Source organism: Gavia stellata, chromosome 10, assembly GCF_030936135.1.
Source record: "Gavia stellata isolate bGavSte3 chromosome 10, bGavSte3.hap2, whole genome shotgun sequence".
NCBI classification, from domain to species: Eukaryota; Metazoa; Chordata; class Aves; order Gaviiformes; family Gaviidae; genus Gavia; species Gavia stellata.
In genome coordinates this window covers 17,892,273-17,908,426 of record NC_082603.1, presented here as the reverse complement: position 1 = coordinate 17,908,426, position 16,154 = coordinate 17,892,273, and the positions used below count along the sequence as shown (strand labels likewise).

Below are 16,154 nucleotides of genomic sequence, written 5' to 3'. Positions count from 1 at the left end.
AAGCAAGGCGTTTGGGATTTTCCTCAGCCACTGCAATGGTGAGGCTTTTTCGTGTGTATTTTGCAGTTTACTAGCCCTTAGCACGATGGAAATCAGAACCTCGACTGACATTTAATGGCAGGGTATAAACGCGAGCAGGGAAGGGGCTGCAGTGGTCTCTGGAGGGAGGGTGGAAACTCTCAGCAGCTCTCACACCCCAGCAGGACACACAGCTAAAGCCTGACACAACGCAATCACCTACAAGTATTAAACCAAGCAACTCCGGTGTGCAGGATACGTGCACTAGTGCGTACAGGCTACAAATTCAGAGTCAGTACTGAAGCTTCAGGTTCTGCCAGGACAGGAACACAGTGTTACCATCTGTAAATGCACTGTACATTTTCCAGCCTAGTTATTGTTATGGTTGACTTTTTTTTTTTCTTATTTAGCTAAGAAATGTGTTGAAATTAGGCTCCCTCCAGGCTAGCACATCTGCCCTGGATTTACACTGGCGGTACTGGATGCACTAGGTAACGTTTAGCTACCTGGTAAGTCTTTCTGACTTGTACAATCGTATTTTATTGAAGGATGAGGAATTAAACTGACTTCTGCTGAAAAAAAAAATGTACTAAGATCACTCTCACCATGAGCAGTCCCGCCTTCTAGAATCTGACAGTGATTATCACAGCAATCACTTTGCCATCTCAATCAAAGCAAGAACAAGAACCCCACTTCTTGTGCCCCCATCCTCCAAAACCTCATTCTGGGACCCTTTAAGTTCTCACTGTGCTCACCATCCCTGCAGTATTTGATTGGCTACTTTTTCAAATCAACAGGGTTCAGATGCACTTGGCCCTGACCCATTTGCTAGCTCACTCAGCCTTTCATTTGCAGCTTCAAAAGTGATTTCAGAGACCCATGGCATCAGAAACAGTTTTATTCTATGGAAGATCACCCTTCTTCAGATCTTTTTGTCCTCTGGCTTGCATTTTCTGTTTGCTGTATTGAGCTACAGTCTCAACTTCTAAAACGTTACATCTTCCACTTTCAGATTTTTCTAACTTGAGTGAAGCTGAAATGTAAACAATTACATGAATACTGCCATTAAATTCTGTATCAGCCACATAGCAAGGAACTACTTCATATGACCACCTATAGGTTATAAGCAATACTAGCTCTGATTCACAGACTGGCAGCTGAGGATACCTGACTAAAGCACTTGAGGAGCGTGAGTTTTACATGAAAAGCCTGAAATGTCCATCAGCATACGCTGTGGTTTGTGGAACCCAGCGATTCCCACATTCACTCTGCAGAAGAGCAGACTAGGTCCATGTCACACGTGGTTTCCATAGAACTCCTCGCATGACTGCAGCAGTTCAAGAACTGACCCTCTCCCCACCCCTGAACACATGCATAACCCCCACACATACAGGCATATTCATTCTTCTGCCAAGAATTTAAATCAAAATCAAATATGGTTACAGCTGAGCTAGTTTGTAGGAACCTTCTCAGAAACTATTTTGGTTGCCTGCCAAGTTCCATTTTGTGTACTTACTCCTAATTAAATTGTGTTTTAACACATTCTAAAGATGATGGAAAGTTGTCCTATTTAGCTACTTAGCTTGACTGTAGATGTGCAAATCAACAGACAAAATTTTATCTGTTTTTGACATATCTAATTAAGTGTTCATTTCTGCAACACACAGACCACTACTCCCATGTATATGTTCCAAGACCACTTTAATAAGCTAATAAATATATTTCTGAATGATTTTCTGGCACTAAAATCCAAGGCTGGTGCCAAGTAGAACAAAAATCACGCAGGGGAATCCTGTACAAACTTGGCAGGATTTTAATAAAACCAACACAGGCATGTTCCGATTTTGGGGGGCAAGCCTCATGTTTTAGGAAATCAAATGATCAGGTACAGGTGGTTATGGAAAATGTTTTCTCCACAGAAGGTTTTTTGGGGGGGAGTTTTGTAGCCAGCTAGTTCAGCTGTGCAGGAGTTTCTCTAGAAATATTGCTGAAATAAATGCTCAGTCCACCAGTACTTGTTGGATGTTGATAAAATGTTCTATTGGATTTCTACTTTTCCCATCGCTGAACTTCTTGAGAGACAATTAGCTTCAAAATATCTGGACCACTAGCTGCAATGTAAATCAGTTCCAGTTCACTTTTACCAGCCTTTATTCTTGCTGCTTTTGGTTTAGCCTAAACCTGGATGTTTGCTTTAACCTGAACTTGGATGACATCGTCAGAGAACAAAAAAAAAAAAAAACACCCCAGTGAATTACAGGCTATTAGGTAAAGAACACTGACAGCTTAAAATGTCCCATACCTGCAAAAAAATCAAATTTCACCCCAATCATCCTGCACAGTAGAGGAAAGTCTGCTCTCCCTGCAAAGTTACTTTTACTAACTGTGTATTTTCCAGAAAATGAACTTGAATAGAGATAAGTAGGGCATAAACCCTCCTGAACCAACTGCCTTGCTCCAAGAATGCAGTGAAGAGAAGAGCCGTGGCTCTTGTGTTATCCACGGTTTATGACCAGCTCAGGTGGAACTCCCCTGCAGAAGACATGCTATGTGACCAGCAGCCAGCTGAGGGAAAGCATGAGCCAGAAGGTGCTGCAGAGGCTCATATTGTTAAGTTGTTCCAACACTGCTCAGCTACAGAGCTACAGCCCAAACCCTACCCTAATATGGGCCTGTGAAATCCCTGAGGAGCTGGAGTCCTCTCCCACCTGCCCTAGGCTACCTGATGAATTTCACATGTGGCACACAGGGACAGGAAATCTTGCTCCTTGCAATGAAAATACACAAAGACATCAGACTGAAGCAACTTATCTTGGTGAGGAAAGCAATAATTCTTTGCCGAAAGTAGTCTGAATCCTTATTATAACTCAGGCCTTTCTAGAAATTACCCCCTACCTCAGGTTCTCTACTTCAGTCCTTTAGATGAAGACACCCAAACAATCACCACGAGTAGTTTCTTCCTTTTCAAAGGTGAAGCTTTGACTCCTGTAAGATTCTGGGCAATTGCATCCACATTTATGAGCATAAAATTATGGCACCAGAATCCATTAAAAGTTGCCTGAATCCAAAGTCTGGTCTTTAGACTTGCTCTTATTTCTCTGCCTTCCCCTTTCATATCACATCTCTTGGAAAATGAGAGGTATGTTTAAAGATTAAAATAAAGAATGTGAAATAATACCATAGCAAGACTTATTCTCACCATCTAGAAGTACCTATCAATTCTGTTGGTTTTGTTTTGTTTTACCTTCTCCTACTTTAATATAGATGTTTCTTGATATTTTGAGTTCAGTGAAAGATGTTACTGCTCCATATTCCTTCTGGGCCCACTGTAGCAGATGTTCATTTTTCTCAGGAAAAAGCTTTTCTTCTGTTTCTGCTGACAAGGAGAAATTTCCCTTCTCAAACTGAACAACAGAACCTAAAGACACCTGATGGGAATAAAAACATATTTTTAATGTGGTACATTTATCCGCACAGACAGGTAACATGTTTAAGCACTGTAATCTGTCACACCCAAATGCATTCACTGAAGGCGATTACGGCTTATTTCCAGCAATGCCTAAACTTCACCTGTTTTAACATCTGCATAATAATTCATTTTTCAGAGATGTTTTTAAAAAATGAAGCACCATCAGCCCGGCTGGGGTGCACACGGCAGCCGACTAACGGAGGGCTCTGAGCCACTCTCCAAAGTCGTACTGCAGCAGACATGGTACAACAGTGCTGCAAGGGGAGCTGAACTGTGGGGGCGAGCGGAGGGCCGGAGGACAAGAGGAAAACTAAGACAGGATAGAGTAGGAAGAAGATAGTCTGAGGAACTGAAGGGATAGAAGGATGTGAAGCTCAATAAAACTGGGAACTACTGAAGTAACCCCCAAATCAGAAAGAACATGAGTCCAAGCTCAGAGACAGATAAAGGCCAACAGGGAAACACAGAGTAAGGAAAGAGAAAGGCTAAGAGAAAGGGACAACACTTACTGTTGCTTTATTTACAGGAAGTGAGGAAATGCTTTAGTCTAACACGTTAAGCAGATGAGTTATATGTCTTTAGAAAAATCCTTATAAATAGGTTACATTAACTCAGGTCTTGACTGGAAAAACTGAAATGGTGTTTAAAATAGTCAAAATGGAAAAACAGTAAGTAGAAGTGTAACAGGTTCTGCGGAAAAGATTTTCAAATACATCTTCACTGGAGTGGCAATAGCATCATTCAAGAAAAGAAGAGAGCACAGGGTCAGACTCTTTTTCAGATTGGGACCTGCTTCAGCTTGCGTTGGTCTTGAGAGATAAACAAGTCATTCCAGATATAGTTCAAAGCAAGATCATCCCAACAGCAACCTTTCGGCTCTCCTGTTCCTGCAGAGGGATGTGGCCAACACTTCCAGAACATCTGTCAGCTCTTAAGAGGTCACTATAGCAAGTGGTGAAAGAAGAGCATTCCTTCATCTGCCCAACCTGAGGAGCCATCACCCACCCGCACACCTCACTGTCTCTTCCTTCAAGGTGCTTGAGGACTGGAGCCCGCATGCCCTACCGCATGCTGGTCCCTCCATGCACACTTTTGCCAAGATCCAAAACATCCAGTCAAGAGTAACACGTGCTTGAGTGAGAAAGCACAGCAAGATGAATAAGCTTTGAGGTTTGAATGCATCAGTGAAGATTTCTTTGGACGTATTCCCTGTAGTAGTGTGTAAGCAGTGCTTGCCCAGATACAGCACAGAGCCCCTACTTCCAGACTGCTGCAGTAGACGAGGCTTCAGGAAAGAAGTACCGTTGTCTTGTGCTGTCCCCAGAGCAGCCCAGGAAGAAGTCCGAGTCACTGCGGCTCTCCTCCCCCTTCCCTGTCTTTCTACTAACCCATATTTCTTTGGTGGAACAAAAGCATATTTTTTTTCTTCAAGTGAAAATGCAAAACCACTAACGATCATGATTGAAAGAGTGAAAAATGTCAGATGAATTTCTAACCCGTCCTGAGTATTATTTACACATTATAGCAGGACAATGGTCATAAGTATCTCTCTAACCTTTTAAATAACAAAATACGTCAGTATCAATTATTTAACAGAGATTACCTGAAGTCAGGTTCCAATTACAGAAATTAACTAACGGCAACCAATTATTACCTTCCCTGGAGCTATTGTGCCCAGCACTACTTCAGGATGTTATGTATCAGTTTGTTTGGCACCTACAAATATTTGTCAAAATAGACACATAAATTACACCCTTTGGCACATGGAAAGAATTTCAAAGTTCTTCCCTGTGCCTCCAGCTATTACGTTAGCATTTATTATGCACATATCACATACTCTCCTCTAAGAGGAGGCCCATGTAATTCAGAGTTCAATTTGACCAGACCTGTCACAAAAAACAGCTTAGGAATCCTTTTGCCAGAATAGTTTTCGAAGTTTAAACTAACATCTGTTTCAGTTCTGAATTATCTTCCTTATTTGTTGTTTTTCATATTACTACTGTAAAACATTTCCTTTAAATGAAAAAAGTCTTTATTCAGTGTAACACAGAATACACCATATTCTCTCAATACTCTCATACTTCTCAAATAAGAAAGCAAACTCTGCCGTTAGAGAAAATCCAGTGCCCCCAAATCTACAATACTAGGAAAAGAGATAACACAGTTATCTTTAGAACATATTTAGCAAATAGCATTCACTTTATACTTCCACCACTTAGAAGCAGCTACACCATGGACTGGTTTTATGGGGCATCTCTACAATGCTCCTAACACATTAGATTTTATAGTGTGCACAGTCTTGTAGGATGACAGAGACACAGCACAAGAGAGGTCATGCAGGGATTGCATACAGAGCACCTCTTAGCAATGCTGTCTTTTATATCTGAGACATGTGGGACATCTTTGTAGAGCCCTGGCCTAACTAGAAAAATCTGTGCATAAAAATTGCAGGATTTAAGGGCTTAACCAGTTGTTATTTTGCAAGAATATTGAATAGATGCTGGCATCCACTCTCAGGAACAAACGTCCTTAACTACCTCAAAAATACTACAGTTTATCCAATAAGTATAGTAATTGCTTTTCATTTACACTATTTTACAATGTTTCTGGTATTTTTAATGGTCAATATCCAAGTAAAGAAGTATCAGGGCAACCTTTTAAGACATTTGAGGAAAATGTGAGAGAAAATATTGTTCCTTCTAAATACTGACCAAAGAAATGCATTAGCTTGCAATAATGCATTTTCACTGTATTTTTCATTTGATATTTGAGATATTTAAATGTCTGCTAACACAACAGCTTTCTTCCTCAGAATACACTTGGTTTTCCATTTATTACTAATTAAAACTTGAAAACCTTCTGCATCATCCTGCGGCATGACAAATGTCTTCCTGCGAGACAGATCCTATCAATGAATCCCAAAGTTGAGTCCTACTAGGGAGGAACTAACAGACAGAAAGCAGAGCGACTACAAAGTCTGGCACTAGCATCCTCACTGAATGATCATACAGTAAACATCTTAAACATGAAGCTTATCATTTACTTTTTTAATCACATACTGAAGTCTATTTGAAATGCTGGTTCCACTATAAGGTTTTAGAATGGAGTGCAGAGTTCTGCTGTGCCTGCCAATGTTGGGATTTTTACTACATGGACCTAAGGCAAGGTTAAGTGAGCCAAGCACGTTATTTTTTCTGGAAAGAATTCAACAGACTCTTCCAAAAAAAGGCAACCGTCACTGTATCAGCACCTGCCTTGAACATTAACTACTTACTCTTCAGAACAAATCAAAAGCAGCTCTCTCTCTAACGTACTTAGGATAAGCCAGAGCATTAAAAACAAAGAAAGTTTTAAATATTTGGGAATATGTCAACAATTTTTATCTGAGCACTCATTACACAGCTGACTGGGTGATTAAGAAACTGCTGCCGCATACACTTCTATGTCCTCACTTCATCTCCTTCAGTGGTTACTTTCAGAGGTTGCAGAGTGGAAAAAGTGCCCCAGCTGTATTTCTTCCTGTTGTTGTGAGGACATTAAAACTGACTGCACCAGAAACACCCTCTGCTGCTGAATTCATCTACATGCCCTGTCACATTTCTGAGGCTAAATGAGGAAACTTCCAAGCCTGACATGGCAAATCAGCTTGCAAGACCAAAAGATACTGGCCATGGCCACTAACCACAGCAAGGACCTCCGTTCAAAGGGCTTTTCTGCAGTCAGAATAAACAAGTACAGTGTTTTGAACATTTGCTAGCAAAATCTGAGTATTCTATCAAAGAACAAGACATGTTTAGGCACATATTTTGATTACACACACTACTACCCTGCTGGCCACTGGGGTAAACAGGGACTGGAATTTTATTTGCACTGTAGAGAGGCAAGGAAACATATACCCCTCGTGCTGGAAAAAAAAAAAGCCTTTATATGTCCCTTAAGAAAACTTTCCAGTCTTACAAAACCTGCTCTTGCAAGGCTGCCACGGTAGTTCAAGAGATCAGCTACCTGCCAGAAGTGCCAAATGGCGTAAGTTACTATTCCCCAGAAGGAACAACTCTCAGAACCAACCCTGAGTCATCTCAAATATATACACTGGTGAGAGTGAACACTGCACGCACTCAAAATAGCATCTTCTGTTTCTTATTTTACCTATTTCCTTCTCTCCTTTTAAATGTTTATTGCTTTTTTTTTTTTCTTTGAACCTGATCCAGGGGGAATATTTACTTTGTTTGCTTTATGACATTTTAAGTATTTAACATAGTTATAATTCAGAACTCCCAAGTAGAAAGCAAGTTCATAATTTAGCCTTGAGAGAGAGGTAGGCACCTTTGGGAGATGGCTCAGAATACAAAGTTAAGTGTCCACAGCTACACAGCAGGAACCAATCCCTCCCCTCAAAGCAACAGCTACACCACTATCCACCAAGGCCCCTCCAGCACAAGTGACCAACAAAACCACCCATAAAGCCAAGACTGAGGCAAATATACTAGCAGAAGAAAAGCAGCATCCTTCATATTTTTATCTGAGCTATATAGTATCAGACCTGTGGTGGAACGTGTAGGAGAGGAGTAAATGTGCTCAGAATAAAATTCAAAATCTTGAACCAACCTTCAGAGCAGGCCCCAGGGGCTTCAGACTCAGCTGATGTTTTTTGATAACGTACTTTGATGTGCTTTGGTCCCCTTACAGAGAAAAAGTAAAGCCATGGATGGAGAAATATCAGGTATTCGGAAACTCAAAAATATATCCTTTGTTGTTCATAAATCCACATACAACACAGAGTAATCACCAAGAGAACAATTCTCTTTGGTAAGCAACTAAGAAACATGCTGCTTTTGAAATGACATGCAACATTTGTGAATCATCTATCAGCTTTGCATAGTCCTTACCAGCCACAGAGGTGCGATACTTTCAGGCAGCAGTGAAATTTTTCATTTTCAGTTTAGTGCTCTCAAGACCACTTACAGTCATCACAAAATTACACTTCCAGTTTTCACATTTTTGAAAACAAACACGTAAAAGAAACAGCATTATCTTAATTACACTTTAGATTTTAATTCTACTTCCTAGGAGATGCTCAGTTCGCCAACCACCGAAGATCTTGATAGGAATTAAGGCTGCTCAACACTTTCTCAGGACAAAAGCAGAACCCCGTGGGATCAGGCTCTTGCACATCTTTATGTATCTAGAAAGAAGATTCTGGGATTTTCCATCAAAGCTGAAACTGTGTCAAAGCAAGTGCAACTTTAAAAAACCCCATGGAACAGTTACTAGAATGATAAAAAGGAAACAAAAAAATCCGTGTAAAGGGAAAACCTGTTCCCAAAGTTCAGGGCTCAGCAGGGGTTTATTAATCGTACACAGGTAAATCTCCACTCATCTCACATTAATCTAACAACATCTTAATAGACTCAATGAAACACTCATTCGATCTGAAGAAAATAAGGTAGCAGAAACTTTTCCAGAGATTCTGTTTCAAGTTAGATTCAGTTTAGTGGAAGAAGAGAAGGGGAGAATTAAAGCATATCTATGCAACTGCAGCTATAGTTTCCACTGGAACTGACGACTCAGTAACGCAACCTGTTGTGATTTATTATCTCCACGTCACTAACACCAACAGTCTGCCAAAATCCGCTGCCTGCTTCTGTAAACTTCCACTAGCTAAACCCCCTGTTTACTGAAGCAGGCAAAGAAGGGAAGGAGCCGTGACCATACAGAAGGGAAAAGACCATCGCAGAGGCCTATTCCAGGCCCTTCAGCCTCCTGCAAGACGGGCCTGGGAACACACCTCAACCGCTAAATGCCAGAATGTTGCTTCTTTCCTTACTCTTGCAGCCTGGTTTAACTTAAAGCCCAAGTTTTCCTAACCATCAGCCTCCTTTGCTCTGAGAGCGATGGGTCTGGGCTCCTAGAGGGACCGTGAGAAGGAGGAGCACTCAGGATCAGTCAGTGGCAGCAAGGAGAAAGACCAGCATCAGATCCAAGAGGCAGCAGCACCCAGGCCTGGCCCGGCCACACTCTCAACACGAGGTTCTGGTTGGAGCGGTGACCCATGAAGACAGCCCACTCTTGAAGCTGAAAGAAACACCAAGCAATAAGGCTCGAGTTTTGAAAGATGGCTTAAATCACCTGGGACAGGAGAAGATCTAGTCTGAACTACGCGATACTCTTAGCAAACCAGGCTCCAAAAAAGCGCAGGACTTGAACATTCTGTGAAAGGAGAAACTAAGGCACATTGATCCCCCTTGCTTCCTCTGAAATTTACTGGCAAGTTGGTATTTTTGAAATATTTCTGCCCAAACCAAAGTGCTTACAGTAAAAGCAGAGGACACCCATAGATCATAAAATTTCCCTATTTTGGGACGTCACACTACCACATATAAACATTTTTCACTATACACTGCATATTTGCTTCATGTACTATATGTTGCTTCCTAAGCCAAAAATATCACTTCTCTTCTGGAACGCCTTCATGAAGCAAGCTTTGAACGAAAAAAACCAAACCCTAGATATTTAAAGATGCCTTGCTAGGGTTATTGCGGACAATGCATCACTTTCAAACATGTATTTACCACCCTGCCATCCGTACTTCTGACAAAATCCTTCCACTCTATTGCCAAGAACATAAGAACAACCACCATAAGTAGCCTGAGGTCCCCCCAATATTTCTGGGAGTAAACCAGTTATATAGACTTTAGAAAAGCAGGATTTTGCAGGGGGTTCAATCAGGCCACAGGACAAAGTCTCCAGGGAAATGTACTATTGTGAAAAGCATAATAAGAGTTACTGTTTACTAAACACTGCTTTTAATTAGACACTTAATGTTATTTTCACATTCTTTCAAAAGGCAAGGAAATGGTGTGGGAAGGGGGAGGGGGAATATTAACTCTGCCAAGTGGAAAAGGGCAACTACAGGATTATTTCCAGCTCCTGAGTAGAAGAACGATGACAATTTACAAAAAAAAACCAGACCCAGGATTCTATAGAAATGTAAACGTCCTTTTAAATTCCTCTTCACACTGTTACACAACACTGAAAATCTACTGCTTTTACTTTGAATAGTGAAAGGTCACTATTTATACCAAATTTATCACTAGTCATGCATTTCCTATCCTTTCTCACTCTTCTCCTAGCAGAGCACTCTGTTCACATCTGGGTCTATTTAACCAGTGATTGGAAATTTAGCCTCCTGATTTCCCGTTAAATACTAGGCACAGGAAAACAAATAGCACTTGTTTTTCAGTGAGTTTTGTCAGTCATCCAAAATCTAGTGCAAACCATAGAACAGCCTGTGGTTTGGTGGCAGAGACCCAAAATATGTGAACCATATTTTCATGAAGTGGAAGGAATAAACCAGCTATTGGCTGAAGTAATAAGAACATGGTTTTTTTTCTTCTTAGAAATACAGAAATGAGTAATAATTAAACTCTTCATTCTATCACTTACTCTTCCTTAAAGCTTTTCTTTTTTCTTTTCAAATCTCAAGCCAAAAGCATGTGATCTGGTTTTGTATTTATCATTACTGCTGTTGCTTCCTCCATTTTACTAACTTAACACACACACATTCAGTCCTATTAAAGGGGTTCTTTTAAGTAAGGTTATTTACATGCATAAGTGCTTTCTCATCCATAACTCTTACTCATTCAATCACCTGAATAACTAACTTGGAGAAAGAGCTGAAGCATCATATCTTAAATCAAGTAGTATATAAAAATCACATATGTAGATATTTAAGGGTTTTTTGGATCTATTCTAATGGTGATTTCTGCCAGGAAATCACAAAGGATTGGGTCTCTTCTTTCATTGATTTAATTCTCACTACTTTCACTTGCCCAGTAAAGACATTCCTAGGCTATAAAAGTGATTGAGAAAGCTACCAAACGTAAAGAAAAAAATCCACTTGCTGAGTAGCACCTATAAAACCCTCTTTCTGGGCAGTTTCATAAAACTTCTCATTTTCTGCCAAGACATGTTCGCAATAAACTGCTTTTAGGGAAGGAGAGAAATAATGACTTGATGGAAAGGGAGGAAATTATTTTGTTATATGAAAACTTAAAAGTGGGGTGGTGGGAGAGGTCTGGTGAGGTTTTTGTGCAAGATTGACCTGAAATGAGATCACGGGTAAAAGCATTTTCTACAGGTGTTGCCTAGTTTATGTAAAATTGCTATATGTAGTAATCTAACCAGCCTAATCACCACTGAAGATGTCCTTCAACTTCCTCTCCCACTCCCCCTTTACGATATAATTTTGGCATTTATTTCCTGCCGAGGAAAAAAAAATATTTAGCACAAATGCTAAGTATTACCCCTGCTGAACTGAGCAGACCCATGCACTGCTCTTCTTCATGATGAGGGGGCTGATGGTCCAGCCCAGGAACACTTCAACAGAAAATGCCCATTCCCAAACTGTTGTATTATTGTGACATGTAAAAATGTCCAATCAGACTAATATGACTAGATACACCAGTAATCAAAGTGGCAATTTTCAATTACTTAGGTCAGGCAGAGTTCATGCACTAACCCATTTCAGGTATTTTTGGATTGAAATGCCACGATACTTAGGTATATTTATTTTCAACACGATGAGAATAAACTCAAGGCTTACTTTACTAAAATCACAATAATTTTCCCAGCACCACCTACTTAACCCATCAAGATACACATATAACTCATGCAGAGTCTGAAAATAACCCTGTCTATGCCAAATGTATTGTTAACACCACACTATGTAGTCACCATATATTCACTTTTCTCTAACACACAGCGAAATTTATATCAGGTTTTTCTCAAGATGCCAAAATTTTTCTTAAGACTATTCACTAGTTTCCCTCTGGTTTACAGATGGGAAAAGATGCCCTGAGGAGCAAAACGACAACGCCATAAGGCTATAGACCAGAAAAGAACAACTCCCTTAAGCACCTATGCCCCGTCTCGGACGCCTTCCTCCAAAATACTGTCGCTCCATAAGCATCACTGTGCTTCCATTCACTGCCATGGCTTTGGAAAAAAGTCTTCAAAACATGACATTAAAAAAAGCCTGATGTTAACAGAACACAACCTTTGGTTTGGTTGGGGCATGCTATTTAATTTTAATGACAATTTATTCCACTGTGAGGTTTAGCCACCAGTAGGCATTTTGTGAAAGTGAAACTGTGAGCTGCCTCCATGAAGATAAAGCGTGTGACAAGTCACTGTGCTGAGTGAAGCTATGTGACAAGTCACTGTGCTGAGTGAAGCTATGTGCATCACATGATAAAAATAAGTACAAATCCACATGTATACACCAAATTTACATTTTTATACTTAAAAATGTTTATCAGGAAGGTACTTTGTGCTTTCGTCTATACTATAACCATACACCCAAAGGCTCGATTTTCTCCCCCATTCATTTTAGATTTCTGCCTAATGGAGGACCAGGCCCAAGGCAAAAACCCAAGCTTGAACTATATGATAAGAACTTAAACTCCAGCCCAACTCAGTAGGACTGTATTTTCCTGGTCTTTTGGATATGTGCCGAAACAAGCTTTAAATCTTTTAATCCTTTTCGTTAAATAAAGCAATCTGGGGTGGCTTAGCTTTAGTGGAAACTCAAACAATGAATTCACAGAGCAAAGATAGCAGACCGTCTTCCTAATGAGGACACTGAGAACACATAGCCCCGCGTCTACCCTCTGCTCCAACATAAACATCGTTTAAGCTCAGTGTGCCTTAGTTTCTCCATCTGTACAATGGTACTAACAGCACTTTACAGAGTGCTCTGATTCATTATTTGCTCATATCCTGGTGTTATCTTCTTTGTTAGAAATAACCTTGGATCTTCTAATCAAATTAATTTGTAATTTTTATTTATTTATTTATTCAAAACCACTTCCTTGTTTACGAACAGTTTATGAACTTTATTATGATGCTTTCCAGGGAAAAAATAATAGCTAGTAATAAAAAGAAATAAACAGCTAGGACTTCAGTAATGGTTACAAGATTCTTTAACTACAAACTTTGACCTGGCTTTAGGGGTGTTGTCTTTATGAGCAGTAAGTCCCAGAAGTTGCCATTTAAACTCCTTTACACTACTTACTTTTCTAACTAAGGATCAATCAATGAAACAGTGCAATTCATACTTTACATACAGTATATTAATAAAATCATGAATGAATGTATTGTATGAAAAGTCAGGAGAAGCTGGAAAGTGAATGATTATCCTGCCTGAGGCTTCCATAGAGACAGACACAATAGTTATGACACTCCTATGGTATGTGTGACACAGATTTCTGTTTTGAGCATCGGCATTGAAAAAGGGTTTTTGAATCATAAAAGATTTCAAATTTAAAATACGCTGTTTTCTGGCTTGGCTGTACATTTAAGGAGAATGAACAAAGCAGAGCTGTAGATGTACATGGATAAGCCAAGTATTTTCAAACAAGGGCTAAGGAAGCGAGCTCCGCACTCAGCTCCCTTGAAATCTGCGATTTACACCCCTAGGCTCAATTCTCTAAAACTTACTGAAGACTCTGGCAAGAAGACAGGGAGCCTCTCCGCTACTAGAACGGAAGCACTATGTCCATCCACCCCACAACTCACCTGAAACAAGAACTCTTGGTTCTGCAAAGGGACAGGCTCCTCTAGGCCAGAGGCAGTCCCAGGGATTGCAACAGGGCATGGCCCAATGCAGGCAAACAGCTCTGCTGCAAGACTAGAGCCTCTCGACTTCTTTTTGGCATATTGCACTTGCCCACAGGTGCTGCTAGGACTTACTCAGGATTTCCCAGGTTTTCTGTGCTGCATGATTCTGTGCTCTTTTTCAGAAAGCTTTCAGGAAAACAATGCATTTGTCCTAGTGAGCGGAATGGAACTGTGAAAAAGCAATGGATGATCACCACAGTTTAAGTTGTTCAGCCTGTAACCTCATGGCCTATCATCCCATGCCGGACTAGCTACTGAGACACTGGTACACGAGAAGTGGGAAGGCTGATGAGCCCCAGATAAGAGACTGAAGTTAGCTTATGTCTGCAGGAAAAATACTGCCTAATAAAGAAAACACAGAGAATGAAGTTATGGAGTGAGAGGGACTGCAGAGACTAAACTGGGAGAGGTAATGGTGGATCGGTACCCTGGTGTTTTCTGTTCTGCAATCTTATTCTTCTCTTCAAGCTCTTTACAGAAAAGAAAAATAGAAACCTTAACGTGCTGGAAGGAAGAATACATAAATTATATGGCACTTGAAGAGATCCAAAATAGTTACAGAGAGCTATTCAGATGTTTAAACATGATTAGGGATGGGTCAACATTGAGAGCTAGTTCACTCTTTGCAATGGAAAGGTGAGCTCTCACATCTGCACAGCTTATGGGAAGCAGCGTTATCCCAGCACCACAGGCACGTGCTGGGGGATGGCGTGAGGGACCACAACTTTCAGCCCTTACTGTGACCAGCAGAGCCTAAGAGAGGCTGGAGTACTGAGAGGAGGTATTTGAGTCCCACCAATGAAAAACTGAGCCTGTAGCGTCTATCAGGTTCTCCTGTCCCACCTGAGACTCAGCCCAGCCCTTCCTGCAGCAGCAGTGGCCAGGTTTACCATGGCACTTCCTGAGGTCAGAAAACTTGTTTGGCACAGATCACGAGTGCTGCTGCTCACGTTTTCAAGCCTAATTTTGTAACCAGGAGAGCATGAAACAGTTTTCTGAAGCAAACACTTAGCTAATCGTACAGTTTTGGCAGCTGAGGCCTTAAGCACATTCCTATTATTCTGTGCCTTAACGCAGCCTGCTGAAGCCCCGCTGAGCCAAACCAAGCAAGCCCAGCACGACCACAGTCTGAACACCGGTGCAGTCTGCTGAGCGGAAATGGATGGCTCTCAGCAGAGCACCTCTTCACTCCCAGAAGCAAAGCAAGGGGAGACGGAAAAGCCTGGAGGAGGAGGAAAAGAAGGGAAGAGATAGCTGAATACAAACCAGCCGATATGAAACGGGAGTGATGATGTAGTAACAGCAGGAGGAGATCAAAACTAAACTGAAAGTAGGTCCAAGACTTGATTAACTGATGAAAGGTGCTGTTTCTTTTGGCCAGGAGAGGAGTGAGGACTCTTACCATACTGTTGGTTCATCATCTTGTTCCTCAGTCATTTTCTGAGCACACCTGAACTGTACTGGTTGCATGAAAGGACATATACCAGGAATAGTCAACAAGAAGATAACAGTCAAGAGTCTCTAACACAGTAATGAGAAAACCTAAGATTGTGACTACCTTAGAATACAAACAAGCCCACATTCTATGCACCAATCAGTAACACACTGTATTGGAAACAGGATGGAGTCCTCCAAAGTTCAAAATATCAAGGGTACTCCTACTCTTGTACCCTGATGACAGGAAAAAGAAAAACAATCCCAGAAAGCTTTTGGTGTCCAGCAAGTGATAGGACTCTCGGTGCACTTAATGGTGTCACCACCATATCAGGTCAACTGAGCGAGCAGCGTCCCTTCCCAGCGTGCTAATGCTGCAGCACTGTCCATCTTCCCGTCCTGCTGATGCACAGTGACACCATTAAGTTCCCATTGGGTACTGCAGAAACAGTCTTACCTACCACTGTCAGCTGTGCTGGAGGAGCAAAATTAAACCCTATAAGGATACAGCTAAAAATAATCAAGTTTAGTTCTGCAATTAGAGTTGAATATA

General features: G+C 40.9%; 1 protein-coding gene across 1 annotated transcript in view; it reads right to left on the bottom strand.

Moving 5' to 3' along the window:
• Positions 1-16,154, bottom strand: part of TGFBR3 (transforming growth factor beta receptor 3) — a 123,133-nt gene that overhangs the window by 35,303 nt on the left and 71,676 nt on the right. The window contains exon 5 of the mRNA XM_059821781.1: positions 3,263-3,446. Within this exon, the coding sequence (XP_059677764.1) occupies positions 3,263-3,446 (184 nt within the window). The remainder of the gene's footprint in view (positions 1-3,262; positions 3,447-16,154) is intronic.